The sequence below is a fragment of the Lissotriton helveticus genome, chromosome 2_1 (assembly GCF_964261635.1).
Source record: "Lissotriton helveticus chromosome 2_1, aLisHel1.1, whole genome shotgun sequence".
In the NCBI taxonomy this organism is placed as follows: Eukaryota; Metazoa; Chordata; class Amphibia; order Caudata; family Salamandridae; genus Lissotriton; species Lissotriton helveticus.
Genome location: NC_136059.1, coordinates 1,192,341,906 through 1,192,363,438, shown reverse-complemented (window position 1 = coordinate 1,192,363,438; position 21,533 = coordinate 1,192,341,906). Strand labels below are relative to the sequence as shown.

Sequence of the window (21,533 nt, the reverse complement as noted above, 5' to 3'; positions counted from 1 at the left end):
CAGAAGCGAGAAATCCGCCGGGTGTATAGGCAGCAGACAGAAAGCTGACTTGAAGTCACATTTCGCCAATTCAGCCCCCGTCCCGTACACCCTCACCAAACGGATCGCGTCATCCACGGAAGCATAGAGCACCCTCGCATCCTCCTCTGCTATAAAGTCATTCACTGACTGGCCCTCCGGCCACGAGAGATGGTGGATCATCCGAAACTCCCTGTCCTCCTTCTTCGGTACCACCCCCAGTGGAGAAATGATCAAATCTTCCGATGGCCAATCAGTAAACGGGCCGGCTACCCTTCCTTCCTCAACCTCCTTCCACAACTTGTGGGCCACCACTCCCGGCAGTTCCTTCGCTGACCGCAAATTATCCGCCCACCGACGCACTCTGGGGCCCGGATAACCCACCCTAAAGCCCTCAGTGAAACCCCAGAAAAGCCGCGCCGCCGCCTCCTGATCCGGGTAACACGAGAGCCACGGGGCCATCGCCTCCACCCTAACCGGTGTAGGCGCCCTTCTGTCCAGGGTGGCCCCGCCCTCTGGCGTTCTGCCATTGCTCTGAGGGGGTGACAAGTGTAAGGCATTGAGTGAGGGCGTGTTTCCCGCTGCACTTGGAGCACTTGTGTTTAAACTTACAGGGGTATCTCGAGCAGTTCCCCCGGTTGTAGCTCCAACAGGCCCCGTCAAATATCCCCCTGGTTTGGTGGGCTGACCAGAGATGAGGGTATTAGGCACCGCACTTCATCCCGCCCCGCTGTGGGCAGGACGCGGCGGAAAGGACCGATACGGCACCGGCAAACCGCTGGCCGTGTGTGTGGATGCAGTAGAGTGCGTGGACGCCATCCACTGCACCCAGAGTTCCTGGTCTACCTCCCCCCAACACTTCTCTGGATCCGCACTAACTCTTGCCCTGAATTCCTCGTCATAACTCAACCAGGCAAAACCCCCAAACTGCATCTGGGCCTTGCGAATGATGTCCATGTACTTAAAAAGCGCGATAGCCCGGTCCAAATACCTCTCGCAATAAATACTGGCATAAATCAAGAACGCAGACGTCCAGTTCTCCATTGTCACAGGCACCCGGGGCCGCCGCGTCGGCTCCCATTCCTCTTCCTTTGATCCCTCCTTGGCCTGAACCTCCCTATGCAGTAACTTAAACACATCCACAAATTCGTGTTTCCAAATTCGTGCTTTGACCTTTTCAGAAAGATGGGACCCCAGAGGCATCGCCAAACCCATATAGGGGAGTTTCTTCGGCAGCTTCACCCCTTTCTCCTCCTTACCATCACCTTTGTCCGTCTGCACCTCGGCCGTAGCCACCGACTTACCGTCCACCTTCTTATCCTCCACAGGTGGACCGCCCGTTGGCATCTCCAGTTCCCGTATCGACCCGTCCCCCACACCCACTGACCTACAAGTCCTCTTCCTCCCCCCTTTTGAGTCGTCATCCCAAGCCACCCACCATGAACCCTCACCTGTGACCGTGGGTAACCGCTCCCGGGGCCGTCCTCTGGGGGTCGAAGTCTTCGCCGCCTCCGCCTTGTCCTTGCCCGCCGTCATCGTCGGGCCTGCAAAACACCAAAGTCGCTGTTGTCCACCACGCCCCGCGGGCCGGCTGCGTCATCCCGCACTTCCCCCTCCTCAAGCTCCTCACTCTCATCGTCGTAGTCCAAATCCAGCACCGGCTCCACGTCCACAGGCGCACATGACACATCCCTCACCACTCTCTTCACACCTTTCTGCACACCAACCGCCTTACGAGACACATTCGACCCCCGCGCCGCCCGTGCCCGAGCCCTCGGTGGAGGGACAGCCTCCGCGGACTGCCCTACTGCTTCAGGCCTGCGTCTCAGGGCCATCTTGCGCCCCGCGAGGCACCCCCGGGCTCTGCCGACAGCCGCCGGCTTGGATCCCCGCCCACCCTTCAGGTCGCTCCAGCCTGAGAGGGCCCCAGCACCATCGGGCCTCAAAGCCGTCCCGGCCGTCCCTGCACCCTGAACCTTGCCCTTAGACCCTGCCACTACCGCCTGCCTGCCCTTCGCATGCCTCATCGCTTCCTCCAATTCCGCCTCCCGTTCCTCCTCAGAGGTCGGGGTGGGCGGGCCCTCAACCTCAGGCCCCCACACAGCACCCACCCGGGCCATCGTCTGCTCAGCCCACCTAGCCTCCTGAATCTGCGCCAGAAGCCGCTCCTCCCGTGCCCTGTCTTCCCAGGACATGGCCCCCCAAGTTGGGAGGGGCGGGCAGTAACCCCTGAAACCCCCGCCCGGTGGCATGAAAACTCCCTGCATGTGCCCCATGAGCAGTCCACCCCCCACCCCCAGCTGGGGCCCAGACAAAACTAGTTCCCCCTTGTTCTCCGCTGTCACAGCCGCTCCCCGCCCCGCCGGGGCAGGAGTGTTGGCCCTCGAACTGGTGGACAAATCAATGGGGGCATCGTCCCATTGCCCCCCCTCCACGTCTACTGCATCACCCACAGGAACCTGACCCTCTGCCTTCGACACCCCCGGGATCCCCCCTTCCGGCAATGGGACCACCACCACAGACCCAGGGGCACCCCCAGCCGACAAGACACAGGGCTCACCTCCATCTGCCCCCTCCAAACCCCCTTGGACAGTCTCAGGCCGCGTGGGGGGGCACTCCCCTCCCTTAGTCACGGCCCCAGAAGCCCCCGGCATGAACTGGAGCGAGGGGAAGACTCGCGGGGGCAGGCTCTTACGTTTCCTGCCTCGCGCCGAGTCCCTCGGTGCACCGCCCCCCCTCTCTCAACTGCCGGCCCCTGCGCTGCTGGGGCGTTGTCCTGGCAGGCCAGAACCGCCGCCGCGACCCCGGCCGAGGCCGCACGCGTGGCCCTCGTGCAGCCCACCCAGGACTGGCCCAACACACCTGGCTGAAGCAGGTCTTCTCGCCCCGCGCGGCCAGCAGCAGCAGGGCCGCCCGCACCTCCTCGGCCAAAACTCCCGACATCGCCGAATCCGACGCTTCTAGCGTGTCCACTGTACCGCTACCGTCAGGCAGCCACGCAACGTCGAAGAAATGCCAAAATCACCCCCGGCCTACTCTAAAACTGTCCCACACTAACTCCGCACTCTCTCTTAGCTAAACCCTCCCGATGGTGCCAGGCAACAGGAAGAGGAAGTCCCCTTCCTCCCCTGTGCCTTATACCCCCCCACCTAACTCCTCCTTTTCCCCTGCCTGTCCTATCCCCTGCGCGAATGACCCCGGGGGAAGACTAGTCTGCGACGTTGCTTCCCCCGGGGCCCGGCATAAGAGAGAAGCAAGAACAGCTACGGCTATGACCAGAACTCTACAGACTGCATTCACCTACGCACCTACACACAGACAGGGAATTCTCCTGTCTTTAAATAATGTAGAAAAAATCATTTAAAAAAAGAAATCTGTGTCCTGTTTGATGTTTCTTCGCCGTAGAGGGGGAGAGAGACTGCGTGGGAGACAACAAGCCCGACCACGCTAATTAAGAACATATGGCTCCTGGCGCTGCTGCTTGCTCCCGAGAGCAAATCGCTCTGGGAGTGAACAGTTTCCTAAAAGCTGGGACATCCACATCAGTTCACTATAGACTTATAATACTCGGGGATATGGGTCTTCCTATTTTGGAATTTTTGCAGCGTACGGCATCCAGGTGCGTGCTAGCTCAGCATTATCGACCGCCACACTGGAAGCCAGAGTCTGTCACCCATAGACCTAATTAGTGAGACATGCTAACGAATTCTAATGTGGATTACCCCAGAGCACTTTCTAAGCTGGTGAAAGGTAGAACGACATGAAGTAAATTCCGGTTCGAAAATAATTCCCAATAACCTCCTAGAGCTACTGCGATGAAGGAGCAAAGTTCCTCCTCAGTACCAGTCATACTGCCTGCCATACTCGAGTCTCCTCACTGGCCAGGGCAACAAACCTAAAACGCACACCTTCACCGAATGGCGATCAAACGCCGCGCTCGGTCAGCATAACCCCCGCAAAGTAAACAATACCTTGTTGTTCAGAAGACCGACCTTGTCCTTCCAACACCTTGTGCGTAAAGGCACCGTAACTGAAACACTGGCCTCAAGTGGGGCCAATATTCCTTCACCTAACGAGCGCGGCTAAGATCTCAAGGGACAAGGTCGCGCACGAGCCAGCATTCTGCCGTTAAGATGGTGGGGTTGACCTGGCGAGATAGCAACATCAAATTCCCGAGACATAGGTACTAAAATGGCGATGCAGAGGGAGGCAAGCTTGACAAGACCACGCCTCGAAACATCCTACAAAGCTGAGCTGCACATCGGCAAATATACATAAACACAGGGGCCTAGGCGAGCCCTTTCCACGTAGGACCTAATTCAGTGTATTACCGGTCCTGTGGGAACCTCCTGCCCTTCAAGTCTCAAACCTTGGCCAGACGACTAAGGCGAGAAACCTCATAAAAACGAGCTCTTGGGCCACATTCGAACTCCCTTACACATGCCCGGTCTAATATGCGGCCTGGCGGTAGGAACTACCACGCCCCGCCCGACTGCTCGAGAAAGTTCACCGGGCACCGGAGAACCCTTCCTGAATCAGCATAATGTGTCTGTCCGCAAAGAGGCCAAGCAATACAAATATATATATCGAGCCACTCTGCTCCCATTCACCAACACCAGCTGGTATGACCACGCATTGTGCCACGGATAAAAGTGTAAAGTTGATTTACCACGTTTCTAAGCGTGGTGGGGGCGAATAATTAGACCATAAACGGCATCTGCCGAACCCAGGATAAAACCAGGAACATCTCGATCTAAGTCTAACGCTCGTTGAAGGAGAAAGCCTCTAATTGGCTTCCAAAATAGAGAATGACAGCACGGGCACGACCCGAAAGTCTTGGCGCGCGGCAGCCGCAATCCAAGAGGCCTGCTCCCCCCCGGGAGACAAGCTGCAAGAGAGATGCGGCTACACAAGCTTCTGTACACAAACCGCGTAAGGTGTAAATAGCCCGACCACAAAGGGACCAAAACGCACAACATCCACAGCTGCGCTGAGCAGGATTTCCTAAAAGAGCTCTAATGTCTGCACACACCCACGCAGGGCCAATCGGCAGATTTTGCAGCTGCAGCGCTCCGAACCTTCAAACCTCTCCTTGGAAGTCAAAAGCATTGATATTGCAGGCTATATACTAAAGAGCGCAAGAACCCTGTCCCCAAAATTAACTGAACACACTATCCTTACAACAGATGTGGACCTAAAATGCTCTGTACGCCACATCCCCCCCAGCACGAGGCCTCACCAGGGGCAAAACGCCAACCACACGCAATATACCCAAAAGCCTGCCCGCGCACACGCCCTGCGGAATGGCCTCTGCGAGGGACTACTTGGGGCATAAAGTACAAGATAGAAAAGCTTAAAAGAGTGCCCCCCATAGATGAAACATCCGCTAAAACTTTCAGATTGTTTAAAAATGTACGTACTCGACACTGCCCGCAACCGCCACCATGCGCCACGCCAGTAGGCCTTACCCTGCCATGCCGCGGGCCCTTGGTACACGCTGTATCCCCAGCACCGCACACAGCCTCAGTTGAAACGGGTTAGGGACATCTCGGGCCCGGAATGACCGCCCATCATGCCCCATGCAAACCAGCTCCTACTCGAGATGGAGCCACCAACCGCCGGGTGAAGACCTGGGGGGCGAAAATTACCACACACTCACTGGGCCCCAAAACCGACCTTTCCCGGGCGAACCAGTCGACCCCACCCTGCAACGCTGTGGGGCCGTCAAACTGTTGCTGAGTAATTCGCAAATCCCCATAGTAACCGCACCTAAAACATATTGTGCCTGGCCCTCTTCTGCACTGAGCGGGCCCTACATCCGACCCTGAAAAAAAAAAAAAAGAATTTTTAAAACAAGGCCTGGGACATGTGGGGCAAAGTCGGGCCTCCGGATTCCCATAGTCACACGCTAGCTCGAGCGCCAAGGGCCCGCCGCCCCAGATACTGACTACCTCCGTGAGCATGAGAGCCGCTTGCCTGCCACATGCAGCCTGCATCCAGCACACATACCATCCTGCCAACGTCTGCCCGTGAGACCCGCTTGTGACCGCATCGGCCGAAAGGCCCCGACGGGGATGCGAGTCACCCACATTACCCCCCTGCCAACGTGCACCAGACAAATTGCCCCGATGTTGCAGGGCACAAAACTCACCACCCAATCCAACAAAACCAGGACGATCCCGGTGCAGAAAAAGCGCCCGGGCAGCACGGCTTCCTCCGGATCATGCAGGAGGGTGGGGGGGTATCAGTACACGCGGCCGACCGGGAAGAGAAAACGCAAAGCAGGCTGCTGCGCACGACATGGTGCTCGAACACACCATCTTGAACAAAGGTCCTCATGCTTTACCGAATGCACTGTCAAAGGTGCATTGCCAGAGACCGCAAGAGCACGCCAACTCCCCCCCCCCCGTACGCGGCCCCTCCGGTTCGACAAGGACATAAGGGCCCCCCACTCATAAAAGCGGACAATCCGAAAAACACCCTCCCCGAAGAGGGGCGACTCACCGCCAGATAAACCACCGGAGGAAACAGCAATCCGACGCCCGGCGAGGCCACCACGACGCGTCCGGTGTGGCAGAGAGCAAAATGTGTGTCCCCGCTGGCGAGGCCACCACGACGCGTCCGGTGTGGCAAAGAGGCAGGTAAAATGGTGAGGGGGACTTATGTACCCCTCGCCCTGCCTGCCGCACCGGACGTGACCTCACAGTCTCCTCCCACGCTCCCTCTGGGACTCCTACTCAGAGGAGGAGTGGGAGCCAGAGGGGGTGGGGGGAAGCCCTCTGTGACTAGGGGGCCGCCCTCCTGAGTGGCCACCGGGTGGCCTCGGGCAGCCGCAATTGCGTGCTAAAGCCAGACGCGATGGCCAATGGCGTGTGAGTCCCACATGCACGAGCTTCTCCTGAAGCTGAAGCGATTCCAAGAGGTCGATTTCCTTTAGCAGTGCATGCGCTGCTATAGGCTCGACCTAAAAATGTAACCACTATTGGGGGTTTTTCTGCACATGAACATTAGTATAATGAACATAGTAAAGTTGATCGGTACCAGCAAACAGTAAGTTATTACATCTGAATGGCGTCAGTGTGTTGTGTGTCTGTTCAGGAGTGAGGCGGAGTCTGTGGCGTCATGACGGTACTGTAAGATAGCGTGTGTTAACCAAAGTTCGAGGCAGTAGCCGGGTAAGACGATGATCAAGTATTGATGCCTGCAGTTCATACAACTTCAGGGGGCGTTACAGAGTGAACTACTCCTGTTCCCTTGCGTTTCATAATACGTTTAAACACCAGACATGTGGAGTCAAATTTATGAGACCTATATGGATGAAAGTGTCACTTTCTCCACAATTTTTACAGCATAGCATTGAGCTTCTTTTCATGGCATGCAAGCACGTGGGGGATAGGTACCACAGAGTTAAGAGTCTATAGGCGTTTCTTTGTCATGGACGCTGATTGAGGATTTTGTGGTCCCCTGCCATATTCTCTCCAACGTGGCCTCCGGGGTCCCAGGTCCCCTCTCCCAAGCCTGGACATATTTATCCTTAGGTTTTGTGTGCAGGTCTAGGAGGGTTTTTGTGGCCATGTTATTCTTCTGCATACATGTTTATCTGCAAAAAATGTCCCTTTGGAGGTCAGGAATGTTCCTGCTAGTTGGGAGACCTGTTATGACTTGTCCCAGTGTATGAGTTTTGGTAGTTTAAATGGCTTGTGCTATCGAGCCTCCAGTCGGTCTTGAGTTTGTCTCTCGTGAGAATTGTCACCTCCTTAAATAGGTCACCTAGCAATTGGGGACTGTGTGTATTCCAAGTGCTAAATCTGGCCTCATTAAGGCCAGGTGGAAAGTCTGGGTTGAGGTCACACATTGTGATAGACTATGGTATATGGCGGGATGGTATTTGTTATGTAAACATGATTACAAAGCATTGCACGAGCTGTCCAAAATATAGAATTCATCCAATCTAAATAGGAAATTCCGATATCCTACAATTCTTAAATGCACCGTCCTAGAACTGCTTCTCTTTACAATAGTCACAAGAAAATGCTTTTTTTTAAAAATCACTTTCAATCACTAAAATGTTAAATGCTTTTTCATTTGAAGGCTGTTTTAGGTCATTCTTACAAACAGTATTTAAAGGACTGTTGTTGCAGACACAGCATGTACACTACCAATACTCAGAGTAGGCTTTATATTAGCCCATTGTTTGCCATTTGTTGGCTTGCTTGTCAGTCTCTTTTGCTTTAATCTTATTTGATGGCTTCCTTCCCCTTCTTGTGTTAGCCCCTCCACCGGAGCATAGCTTCTTTACCATCCTTTTGACTGGATGACTTGTATCCTTCCACAACTCGTATCAGGGAAGTACTTTTTCTTTCAACACTAAATGGTTCTTTCTGGCGCTCTGTCTAAGGGACTTCTAACCGCAAACACCTTCACCGCCTGCGCTCTCTATATTATTCGCTTTTCCTCCCAGCCTGTCCAGAAAATCGCAGCAGCAGGTATATTCATGCCAGATTTTAGTAAAGAGCACAATTTATTTGTCTTGTTTTGATTTATCTCTTCTCTTCCGCTGGTTGCAAGAATGCCCGTGGCTTGGCACACTCAGGCAGCGTTTATGGCACTGGGGTAGAGGCAGACTGCTGCAGTCATTCATAAAGTCTGTTTTTAATGCAGAAGGTGTACTTAGAGTGAGTGAAAAGATGTCTCCTGTTCCAGAGGCCTATACCTGCTCCCCGGGTTACCGCAGAGCACTAAATCACCACAGCATTTGGTGAAGTTGTGTGAAAAGTAAATGGCAAGCATTTCCTTTTAAATTCTAAAACTTTCTCAGACATCTGTTGTTTTCTTTCAAGTACCTGCAACTAGTTCTTTGTGTTATTTTCAAGCTGGATCGCCTGCAACAGGCCTTTAAATTCTGTTCAAAATTTCCTTTCTACATTTTTTAAAATAGACCATGCTGTTTATTATGCTTGGAAATATTGAATTCAGTGTTCGGTTTTAAGATACCTTAAGATAAGCGCTTGCTTTTCCTCCAGTATTTTAAAATGTTTTTCCCTATTTTTCAAACATTGCTTTATAAGCAAGTTTATAAGCAAGTTTTGGCAAAGCCAAAACTTTAGCACTTGTACTAAAAGGATGAGACCTATTGGTTTCACCGTTGCTAATTTAAGAGCATACTAAACAAATGTGCAATACATTTACTACTTGCGGTTTTTGTTGGTGCTTAAATTAACTGTAGTCTTCAGTGATATACTTATTTTGACTTTTTTTTACTTGGTTTTATTGTATGTAATATTTCTCAGTGGAATTTGAACAGTCATTTGGGGTCATTTAATTTTTGACCACAAATTTAAGAGCACATCATTTTAAAACAAATAGTTTTTGACCAGGCGAGCAAATACATTTCAAGTCCTTTGCATCTTCGTATCTGTCCAAACAAGTTATTTTATTTACACTAAAGTTTGCTTACTCATTTCACATTTTATGAACCTATTCACAAAGATAAATTGACATGTGAGTAAATCTACATGTGTAAGTTTAAACTTACAGTATGAGTCACTTTACCACTTTGGTTTTTCACCATTTACGAGGGTGAACATACTCAAAAGTGCAGACTTACATTTCCCTAGTCTCTGAAATTATGGTCTGGAGTCAGTAAAAATGGCAAATATGACTTTACAACTGTACTTGGTGTTCTGCAAACTCTGCAACAAGGACTGAGATCTCCTCATGGTAAAATATAGGGAAATTAATAAATGTTTATTAAAGTTTAACTAAAAATTAAAACATTTTATAACATAAATATTAAATAATTTTATATACATATTTAAAATTAAATATATGTGACATCTAGTCGCAGATGCCTTACCTTTGAATATCCCAGGCGTTAGACTGGATCCAAAACATTTTTCTTCGAGCAATACCCCTGCGTGCCAGTAGGTGCCGTAGGTCGGCTCTGCATGACGTCGTCAGCATCGTCTGCACCATTGTGATGTCCCCGTCGCCTATATAGGCACCACCTCAGCGCGCTGGCGGCATTTTCTTTCTTTCCGCGCCAGCCAGCACAGATCTGTGAAGAAGTACCCTCTGTCACTTTTTTTATGACATTTTGTCAACCCCTTTTTTGGTGTGTAGGCTCTTCCATCATGTCTAAGAAGACTTCTGGTTTCAAACTGTGCGGGGCCTGTCACCGCGCCATGTCGCAGACGGACCCACACCTGGTTTGCCTCTGGTGCCTGGAGTGTGACCACAACTTAAAGTCATGCTCCAACTGCCAGGCCATGGTTCTGAAAGAATTGAGGGAGCAGTCTCTAAAGTTGCTGGTGGCCCACAACTTGGCACCTCATTGCTGTCCTCGGAGATTGCGTTCACGTTCCCAGTCAAGAGGAAGGTGTGGGCACCGATCCGTGAGTCCTTAGCCTTTGTCCTCCCACTCTTAAGTTGTTGAGTCAGGAAAGATGCAAAAATACGTAAGAAGTCTAAGCATGCTCCAACTTCTCGCCATCCGTTGGCCGATGCGATGGAGGAGTCCCTGAATTTTAAGACTTATTCTTCTGAACATGCACCTGGTTCGGATCCGCGCTTCCGTGTCTTTCCGGGAGCCAGAGAGGCCCCTGACCAGCTTAAAGAATGTAATCACGCCGTATGCCTCATATTTGGGTGGCCTAACCCTACCGGTGCCCCTTCGGAACCCAGAGACTCATAGGGGGCTCCATTGGGTTCCGCTCCGGCGGCTCTGGTACCGATGAACCCCGTGGATGTGGACGGATACCTGTCGTGCCATTTCGAACTTCCATGGTGCTGGCCCCAACACCGAGACAGTAGATTAGCTCTCGCAATTTTAAAGGCAAGATCTATTGGCTTTGCTAATTCTTGCTCATGTCTAATGCCAATAAAAGCAGATTGTCTGCAATGGTAAGGGTCAGCAAAATGTGACCAAGTGCCAAGAAATTCAAGAAGGCTTGCTTAAGACAACGTGACCAGGCCTGAAGCAGTAGGGAGTAGTTTGATTTTTCCTACTTTGCAGGGCAAGGCATGCTTCACCTTTGAATGCTAATAAAAGAATGTTGCGGGTGAAATCCCTGCAATGGTAAGAGTCAGCAGAATGGGACCAATTGCCCAGGTATACAGAAGGCTAGCTAGAGACATTGGGAGTGCTTTGAAGTACTAGGGGGTAGTTTGATTTTTTCCTAGTTAGGGCCCGACATACATTGATAAAAGGTTCCGGGTAACATCTCTGCAATGGTAATTGCGGAATTGTTCCCACAGGGTCCAAGGCTGGAGTTATTGGGTGACCAGTGCAAGCGAAGGCTCACCTTTACCGGGGGGAGAGGTGAGCTGGGTATCCCGCAGATTAATCAGTGCACTCTGCTGACTGCAGTCACCTTTCAGAAAGGCTGAATAAAGTAATGTCTAGAACAGAAAAGGACTCCTTTAGGCTACTGTTTTTGGACTGAGGTCTCTTGCTAGCGGTGAAGGCAGAGTTAATGGGTGGTAGAAGAGGAAGCGTGGGAAGGGACCAGGCAGGGACAGGGGCGATTAGAATAAAAGTTATCTAATGGAGACATATATAAAAGCAGTTTTTTCGTGAGGCTCACAAGTCAGGGAACAAGACTGAACAAATTGAGAACTACCAAACCCATAGAGAGCTGCTGCCCTAGCTGGAACTGTGGATGCAAGGTAAGTCTTCCTTTACGACATTGTGTCTGTTCTACAATGATATGTTATTCACTACTGATAGTAAAAGTGGACGTTGTTTAGGAGAAAATTCTAGAAGGCCAGGAGCATGCCTCCTCATGCAAGTAGGCTCTTTCGCTATTGTGCTGTCAGGGCAGCAACCTAGCAAACATTTCTTCTCTCGCCTTTGCATGTGGCTGGCCACAGTCTTCCTACGGTGTGAGCAATTAGCTAACTTAGGGAAGCATAAGAGGGGCTTGAGGCATGTTTCCATGTTCAAAATTGTGGCTTGATTTGGCCTGGTAGGAGTAGGTGGAATCTAGGCCTTTTAAAGAGTTTGTAGTTTTGGGTCTAGTTGCAAGCCTTGATAGTTGTTTCACTTCTTTTCATTAGTTTGAATTTTCCTACTTTGCAGGGCTAGGCATGCTTCACCTTTTAATGCTGATAAAATAATGTTGCGGGTGATATCCCTGCAATGATAAGAGTCCGCAGGATGGGACCAATTGCCCAGGTATACAGAAGGCTAGCTAGAGACATTGCGAGTGCTTTGAAGTACTAGGGGGTAGTTTATTTTTCCTAGTTAGGCCTAGAATCTAGGCCTTTTAAACAGTTTTTAGTTTCTGGTCTAGTTGCAAGCCTTGATTGTTGTTTCACTTCTTTTCATTAGTTTGATTTTTCCTACTTTGCAGGGCTAGGCATGCTTCACCTTTTAAGGTGTTTGTATGGCAGTAGGCAGTGCACCAGCCTTTAAAAGTTTAATATTCAAATCACCAACTTTTAGTTTTGCTCATTTGGTGTCACTGTTCCCATTTGACAGCATCTCTCCTTTGCCTATGATGCCATATGGATTACTGGGTTCTGCTGTCCCTCTAGTTAAGTTGGTGCTGTGCACCTATCTATATCGTTCAGTCCCTTGACCCCCAGACTGAACTACCTATAATACAGACCATCCAGTTAAATCCGTGCCTCTTCCCCCTGCCTTTAACATAATAAAAACCGTATAACATAGCTAATGACTTATAGTGTAAGTTATAACTGGCAGCTAATTACAAATATTATTTGCGGGCCTATCTCTCATACCTCCTCCTACATCACTCTCGAAGGCGCTGCACCCCAATTCATGATAAGAGCACCTCAGTGGTCACTCCTGCACAGCACTAAAATGTTCTAACATAGGATCATAACAAATACAAACTCTGCAACCCACACACTCCCCCACAACGTAGCATGCTACCTATTCAAAAATAGCATCACGCCCCATAGTCGAGTGTGAACAACTATATAAGTACTGTAGTTTCCCCCTCCAGAGGTGAGCCAGCTACCTTCCATCGTATATTTGGTGTTGAACTTCTCTTTTGCGCTCTTGGTAGTTAATTGGCCTTTTTCATTGCAAAGTCGTTTTGTTCATATTAACAGTTCGATTGTTGAGATTGCATTATTCCTGGATGACAATGAATAGTGACTGCGGTCCTATCGCTAGTCCTATAATCGACCTTCAGAGACTTTCTCACAAGTAGTTTGAAAGCACTCCAAGTGCAACAATTATGGGACCTGCCCCTTTCTTTCTCAGTGTTAAAAAACAAATCAACAACTGCTAGTGCCAGTTATCTTTCCTCAAAGACAAAAACTCTTTTGCCAAGAGACATCATGCTTGGATCACGATAATACATTACAAGGAGTTTGGTAGGCATTCTTACCTGGTCAGTTCCTACCCCAAAAAGATTAAAACTCAGTTCATGATCCAGTGACTGTGTTCTTTTCCAACTCTCATTTTTGGCCCAGGCGACTAGTAGATACCACAGGTGTAACATGCAGACAGTGCCACAATGCACAAGAATCAATCCTTCCACAAAATTTGCCTGACACTCCTTTAGAGCGAAAGCTTGCTCATTACATATCCCTAGAAGAGTGCGGTTGTAGACAAGCTGTCATAGAGTGCTGTAACAAGACTAACATCAGGCGTAACTATGAGGTTATTACATTTCTAGACATTGCGCTAAAAAGACTTTCAACTTTACCTGAGTAATTGCTAATGAACTGGCCTTTTGCCTGAATGGGCAGGTTCATGTTTATACAATTTTTAACAGTTCCTGCACTTTGGCACTCTAAGTACGCTTGTACCTGTTCTTAACAGCGTCAGCACTTCGGAACTTTAATTAACATTTTATGATTAAAGCTAATTCTATTTAATATTTAAATGCTGACATTTGGACCTCAGAATTTGTAGCAGACTTCAAATTTGTATTGTGTAATTTGGAAAGTGAGTGTGCTTTGTTTTTTTTGCAAAGGTTTTAATTAAGTATGCAATAAAATACATTTGACATAGTGCCTACTAGTATGGCTGACATATAATCCCTGCACCTTGTAATCCTCATTTCTTATATAACATTTCCTGGAGACTGATTTACAAATGTATGATTCATTGTCTCTGTATAATGTGTAGTCTATCCTGTTCCAGGGTTAAACCTATAATAACTGATAAAACCCCACTGAAAGGGATACAACCTTCATCAGTGTGAACAAATAAACACTGATAAACACCTGCACAATAATAAATTACAAAAAGAGAAAAGTGAGAGAGAATGAGTCATTTTTATTTCTTCCCGAAGGGGCCATCGTGATATTATTTAGTTATACAAATTAGCAGCACGAAAGATGAGTCTAAGATTTTTATACTTGTGTTTTGTTGTTTTGGGATGTCACTAAAATATTGTTTTGTCTTCCTTTTGTTTCTTACAGTTTTGTGTGCTTGAACTAAAGGGCCAGGGTTTAGAAGCCTGTTTTAGGTTTGCTCTATTTGATACTTTCTAGAAAATCAGGGAATATTTAAATCATATTTTATATATTGGCAGTGTTCAATTCTTTACCCACAGACCGAGAATGCATAAAACCCTTTGCTACATCAGCCCACTTTTCTAACAAGTCAGTATTGATAGCAGAGAAACCTAGGCTTTAAACATTCAGTGCAAGGTGAAGCGAGAAGGACCTGTGAAAAGAGTGATGTCACCATGCACATGGGATAGTGGTGAAAGCATGACACAAGACTTTCCACATATCAACAAAATTCATAGCTACACAATGTCCCTTTGTTATGTGTGATACCTGCCGCTAATCATGGCATTTTACCCAACTACACTTTACGGTTGAGGTTTTAGTACACATAGTTACAACGTTAACAGCTACATTTCAAGTGCCAGAATACTGTGTGATGTCTATTAAAAGGTCAGGACTGACTTAAAGTGAGACATTAGCCATGGGGACACTTAGCAGCTATGAATTTCAACACAACAGCAGCACCATCTTAATGTAGTCAGGCAAAGAGTGCAGAAGTGCAGTGCTTATCGCATCATGGTTCAGGTGCCATAGAAGGCAAGGCTGCAAATTAATCTGCCTTAATTCCAAACGTAAAAGGTTTCACAAGTTACTATGTTGTTATCAGGGTTGGCTACCCCTACAATGTCATAATATTTAGCAAGGGGTAGGTGAGTGACCCCATCAGTGTCCAGGAATTTGTTTATTAAACACTTGAATATAACACCTTTACTTTTTAATGAATTGATAGTCCTGTAAACCAACCACAGTCTTGGCAGATTAAGAGGTGATGAGGTGTGAGTGCAAAACACAGATTGTCCATGCTTTAAAACCGTTTAACATAAGTCCATTGGGCACACTGCCAGTGGGAAGACACTGCATACCCTGCATTACTTATTCTTTAAATTAAATATTGTTTTATAACAATTAATGCAAATAAAACAACATGTTTTGTGAACACTGAAATACACGTTTTGTGTTTATTCTGGGGGTTGGGCAGCTAAATAAAAACTGCTATTCACTGATTTCAAAAGGTTTGTAAAACACTCTTAAAACACCACTGAAATCCACCAAACATACACACTGAAAACTATGCAGCCCAATAATGTGTATGTGATGTAACATGCTCTAACACATTACAATAATATTAGTAGCACTATAGAATAAATGAAATGCGTGTGAAAAAAGGGGCTATGGAGAGAAGAGGGGCACTCACTGTTGGAGGGTGGTAGGAGGGAATCCATGGAGAAGAATGTCCTTGGTGGGGGCGCCAGAAAAGATTGTTGCACTGGGCGCCACCAGTGCTAAAGCTGGCCCTGCTCCTTTTGTTATGATTTCCATTTGTTACAACATGTTTTGGTGCACCCCTCTCACACTGCATGCCTACCCTCTTTAAGACACCTACACCCTTATTTACACTTCATTGAAGTCCAGCTCATGTGTGTTACTACTAGGTTGTCAAGTAAGAACAGCTTGTTACATGGTTTAATAGCTTAAGGCAATTGTTCTTCACCGGCCATATTACTTGGAGTGTTATATGTTTAAAATAATTCTCCTCAGAAAGTTACTCACGGTAACTAAATTGCAGTGACCTCAATTTTAGGGGTTGCCTTGTACTTTCTCCAAACCTTGACGTGCAGCCCTGTACCGGTTGGGCGGTCCTGTAACAGAATCCATGTTTTACCAGTTCTACAGCTCTATTATTACACTCGTATATATGACGAATTTTCTGGTTCATGACTCCTTTCTATTTTTGTTATGAAGCCAATGGGGCATCTTAATCACTTCTCAGATATTATACCCCAACATATACTATCTACCGGTGTTCAGTGATAAATATGTTATCATTTAAACCCATGTCTAACAACGATTCATAGGTTTAGCTAGCCGTAATTTTAGACAGCCATTGACATTTGTGATGTGCAACCCAAATTACAGATTACTGTTCCTCACCTACCCTGCCCCTTTCTAACAATCCAAGGGGGAGGGTACATTAGATATATTACGCAACGTTAATCTGATCCTATTAATTTAACCTTCAAAATAAGTAATTGACTGATGGTTGTTGATGCGTTATTATAACTCATCGCTCTACTATATATATATATATATATATATATATATATATATATCCAACCAATAGCAGATCCCATTATAAGAGCTGGCGCCTGGAAGTTAGTAGATACGCTGTCTGTTGGCAGTCTGCTGACAGCGTTCTGGGTACTTGCAAGCTTCAGAGTTCTTGCCAAACGCGTTTCGAGAGCGGACTGCTCTCTTCTTCAGTGGCATCAGATTTCTGCACTGAGGCGCTAATCAATATCACCTGCTTGTAGGGCGTGGCCTGACAGCTTGGCCTTATGGTATTTGAAGTCCCAAGTGGGAGCGCTTACTGTGCAGTCTCTTAAAAAAGTAAAATCCCAAGTGGGTCGAAGTTTTCAAGACCCCGTAGTGCTGCCCTGCTTTCTGACTGTCAACGTATGCAGAGAAGGCGCCAATCTGCTTCAGCGCCTGCTAGCCTTCCATTCCTGGTGTTCAGCGCACAGTGGAGTCTGACAGGACCCGCAAAGAAGCGGTGGGCAGCTCTAATGCGACCGGGACAGCCGCTTAACATCCAACCAATAGCAGATCCCATTATAAGAGCTGGCGCCTGGAAGTTAGTAGATACGCTGTCTGTTGGCAGTCTGCTGACAGCGTTCTGGGTACTTGCAAGCTTCAGAGTTCTTGCCAAACGCGTTTTGAGAGCGGACTGCTCTCTTCTTCAGTGGCATCAGATTTCTGCACTGAGGCGCTAATCAATATCACCTGCTTGTAGGGCGTGGCCTGACAGCTTGGCCTTATGGTATTTGAAGTCCCAAGTGGGAGCGCTTACTGTGCAGTCTCTTAAAAAAGTAAAATCCCAAGTGGGTCGAAGTTTTCAAGACCCCGTAGTGCTGCCCTGCTTTCTGACTGTCAACGTATGCAGAGAAGGCGCCAATCTGCTTCAGCGCCTGCTCGCCTTCCATTCCTGGTGTTCAGCGCACAGTGGAGTCTGACAGGACCCGCAAAGAAGCGGTGGGCAGCTCTAATGCGACCGGGACAGCCGCTTAACATCCAACCAATAGCAGATCCCATTATAAGAGCTGGCGCCTGGAAGTTAGTAGATACGCTGTCTGTTGGCAGTCTGCTGACAGCGTTCTGGGTACTTGCAAGCTTCAGAGTTCTTGCCAAACGCGTTTCGAGAGCGGACTGCTCTCTTCTTCAGTGGCATCAGATTTCTGCACTGAGGCGCTAATCAATATCACCTGCTTGTAGGGCGTGGCCTGACAGCTTGGCCTTATGGTATTTGAAGTCCCAAGTGGGAGCGCTTACTGTGCAGTCTCTTAAAAAAGTAAAATCCCAAGTGGGTCGAAGTTTTCAAGACCCCGTAGTGCTGCCCTGCTTTCTGACTGTCAACGTATGCAGAGAAGGCGCCAATCTGCTTCAGCGCCTGCTCGCCTTCCATTCCTGGTGTTCAGCGCACAGTGGAGTCTGACAGGACCCGCAAAGAAGCGGTGGGCAGCTCTAATGCGACCGGGACAGCCGCTTAACATCCAACCAATAGCAGATCCCATTATAAGAGCTGGCGCCTGGAAGTTAGTAGTAGTTTAATAAAGAAGGGTGCCAAAGTTACCTTCGTGAGGCTTCTTTTCCATGAGGGTTCTGCTATGGCTTGGATAATATGCGGCCGTCCCGGTCGCGGAGGAGAAGCCTGTCGCCCCAGCGGATCCTGGAAGCACCGACCGGTGTTTTCATTTATGGAGCGAAGGTGTGAGCGAAGGATCTTGCAGAGGATTCCAGCTCCAGCCCCAAGTAACAGCACGCAAAGCCGAGCAGGCGGCTTCATTTTTACTTTCCAAAGACTGGCTTTACTCAGTGTTGGCATGCAGGCGCGCCCACAGCGGTATGACTAGAAGAGGACTACATCACCCAGAAGGCCTTTGGCCACGCCTACATAAGCAGGTGATGTTTTACCGAGTACTCTTCACCAAGCGCCCGCAGCTGACACTTGCCCTTCACGCCACTGAAGAAAGGAACACGATTTCCTGAAACGCGTCTGGCTCTTTAATCCCTATATGAAGGTTGCATGAACTATCCTGCTGGCAGGCTGTTACTTTTAATAAAGAAGGGTGCCAAAGTTACCTTCGTGAGGCTTCTTTTCCATGAGGGTTCTGCTATGGCTTGGATAATATGCGGCCGTCCCGGTCGCGGAGGAGAAGCCTGTCGCCCCAGCGGATCCTGGAAGCACCGACCGGTGTTTTCATTTATGGAGCGAAGGTGTGAGCGAAGGGTCTTGCAGAGGATTCCAGCTCCAGCCCCAAGTAACAGCACGCAAAGCCGAGCAGGCGGCTTCATTTTTACTTTCCAAAGACTGGCTTTACTCAGTGTTGGCATGCAGGCGCGCCCACAGCGGTATGACTAGAAGAGGACTACATCACCCAGAAGGCCTTTGGCCACGCCTACATAAGCAGGTGATGTTTTACCGAGTACTCTTCACCAAGCGCCCGCAGCTGACACTTGCCCTTCACGCCACTGAAGAAAGGAACACGATTTCCTGAAACGCGTCTGGCTCTTTAATCCCTATATGAAGGTTGCGTGAACTATCCTGCTGGCAGGCTGTTACTTTTAATAAAGAAGGGTGCCAAAGTTACCTTCGTGAGGCTTCTTTTCCATGAGGGTTCTGCTATGGCTTGGATATATATATATATATATATATACATATACATATATATATATATATATTATATACATTTTGGGAAAGACCATCAGCAAAGTTAAGGTTCAAATGGTGAATATCAGGGCCTTATTATACGTTGGTGCCCTTTGAACACTGTGGTATTAAAGAAGAGGCAGCAGACTTTTGCCTGTCCCCTACTGTAATATGGATCACGCCAGTGTTAAATGTCTGCCGCTTCGATCACAAGGGTGGGTGTTACTTGCATGGGGCACTGGCCCTGTACAGATGAGGACATCCTTTGCGCCTGCACCAAATGGGGGCGCAGGGCAGCCGTCTGGAAGCACACTAAATGTGCACCACATAGAAGCCCGCCCCTTGCGATGGGAGCACAGGTGTCCCAGTGACTACCCTAGGCATCCACCTCCAGACGGATGTAGTCACGCTGACTGCATCAGTGGTTAATATGTAAAGAAAATAAGTAACCGGGGCTCTCGTCAGGAGGCAGCTTGCACCAGCCCATTTTCCTGTTAGCGCCGCCTAAAACAGAACCAACTACTAACCATGAAAGTGGGGAGAGGATGTAGCATAATGGCCAGAGCTGCAGACCTCAGAGCGGGGGAACCAGATTTGAGTATCTGTGTTGGCTCAACATCCTGCGATTTTTAGTAAATCACTTAATCTCCCTGTGCCTACCATAAATGAATGTGTCCCTAACTGGTGCTCACGAAAAGCACGGGTGTTGATGACTAAGTGCCGGTGCTGAGCACCAGAAACCGCCGGCTGAAATTAAGCACTGGACTGCACCCTTCGGCAGGCAGATCTCAGCCCGCCTTTCAAGCTGTTTCTCGGTCGCTTTCTCTCTCTCTCATTTATGGATAGTCCGACAGTTGTAAAATGTCAACTGCACTCACATCGCAAGAGTACCACTCACCTGAAGATACATGGAAAGAGTACAGATGCACAATTATAGTTTCAACCCCTTGAGTTTATAGAAGGGACAACATTACTCCAGGAGTTAAAGAATGTGTTTAACTTTTTTTTATTTTTTATTTCAGTGTCCTCCACTTGGCCATCATACATCTTCACGCTGAACTTGTCAGAAACCTGTTGGAGGTGATACCTGGTGGTATTGCAGATGACATTATCAACATGAAAAATGACCTCTATCAGGTACAGACGCCTGTAGTACATGTGCAGCAGAGCTTTCTACAGCAATGCAGATATGATAGCTGCCGCCAAGAAGAGTTTAAGTAATTCATGTTAATAGCACCTTTCAAGTGGGCATAGGCAGCACATACGAGGCCGATTCTGTCTGAAGCAAAGGTGCATCCTTAACTCACTTTTTTTTACCAAAAGCCAATGTTCAGAGTGCATGGTTTCCTGTGTCGTTTGGCCCATTTACGGTGTATGGTAAGCTGCCCACTTGAGAACATGATCTCGAATACTTTCTCTCACAAATAAATAGCAGTGTTCGACTTAACATAGACTATTTTTTTCAGCTGCTGCCAAATTCAACAGACAAAGGAAAATGATTTGGGAGTTATTCAATGGCTCTTATTCCGTCTTTAATGATTCCTCACATTGTCTCTCACAAGGTGCCTTCATTGATGAGCTCCCTACCAATGGCTGTGGCTTAACAGCTAGAGCAGCCGACTTTGAAGCTGGGGAACCAGGTTCGAGTCTTGCTGGAAGCTCACATTTTCTGTGATTCTGGTCAAATCACTTGATCATCTGTAATGAGACCCCCCAGGATATAGTGGCATGGATTAGCAAATTTAGCGGCACAAATATGGAAATTTAGCAGCACAAATATGGAAATTTAGCGGCATTTTTGTGGCACTTTATTTTACTCATAATCATTAATTTTCAGCCTTATATCAATGGAAACTGTTTTAGCAGAGTATTCCGCTTTGAAATAGGCAACCTGGGATATGGAACAGAGAAAGCAGCCCACAAGTGAAGGCTGTTATTCCTTGGAAATGCAATCCTCCATTTGCTTTAGTATAGGTTCTGTGATACCTTCGGGTCAAATCGCGCTATATAAGTCGGCAAAAAAGAAAATGGCAGAACCCTTGAACTATCTGAAAAAAATACAGAGAGGGAAAACAGTGCTTCTCATGCACACATGTTTCTTGGGAAAACATGTGACCTAAATTGAACCTGCTGTTCTCCTAAATTGGGTTGTGTTCCCCTTCCGTACAACTCTACATTTTCTGATTTGGGTCTGGTTGTCTTAAGTCATATTTTGTTTGTTGGCTGTGTTAAGTCGGTGGAGATGTCTCAGGTGTTCTAGGTGTACAATGCGAAACATTTATTTGAGCTACTTGGAGTTGGAAATTGTTTATTG

The 21,533-nt window shown here is 48.1% G+C and overlaps 1 protein-coding gene across 2 annotated transcripts in view; it reads left to right on the top strand.

The window, feature by feature from the left end:
* Positions 1-21,533, top strand: part of NFKB1 (nuclear factor kappa B subunit 1) — a 316,199-nt gene that overhangs the window by 245,441 nt on the left and 49,225 nt on the right. For both annotated transcript variants that reach the window (XM_078676072.1, XM_078676073.1), the window contains exon 16: positions 20,242-20,356. In XM_078676072.1, the coding sequence (XP_078532198.1) occupies positions 20,242-20,356 (115 nt within the window). The remainder of the gene's footprint in view (positions 1-20,241; positions 20,357-21,533) is intronic.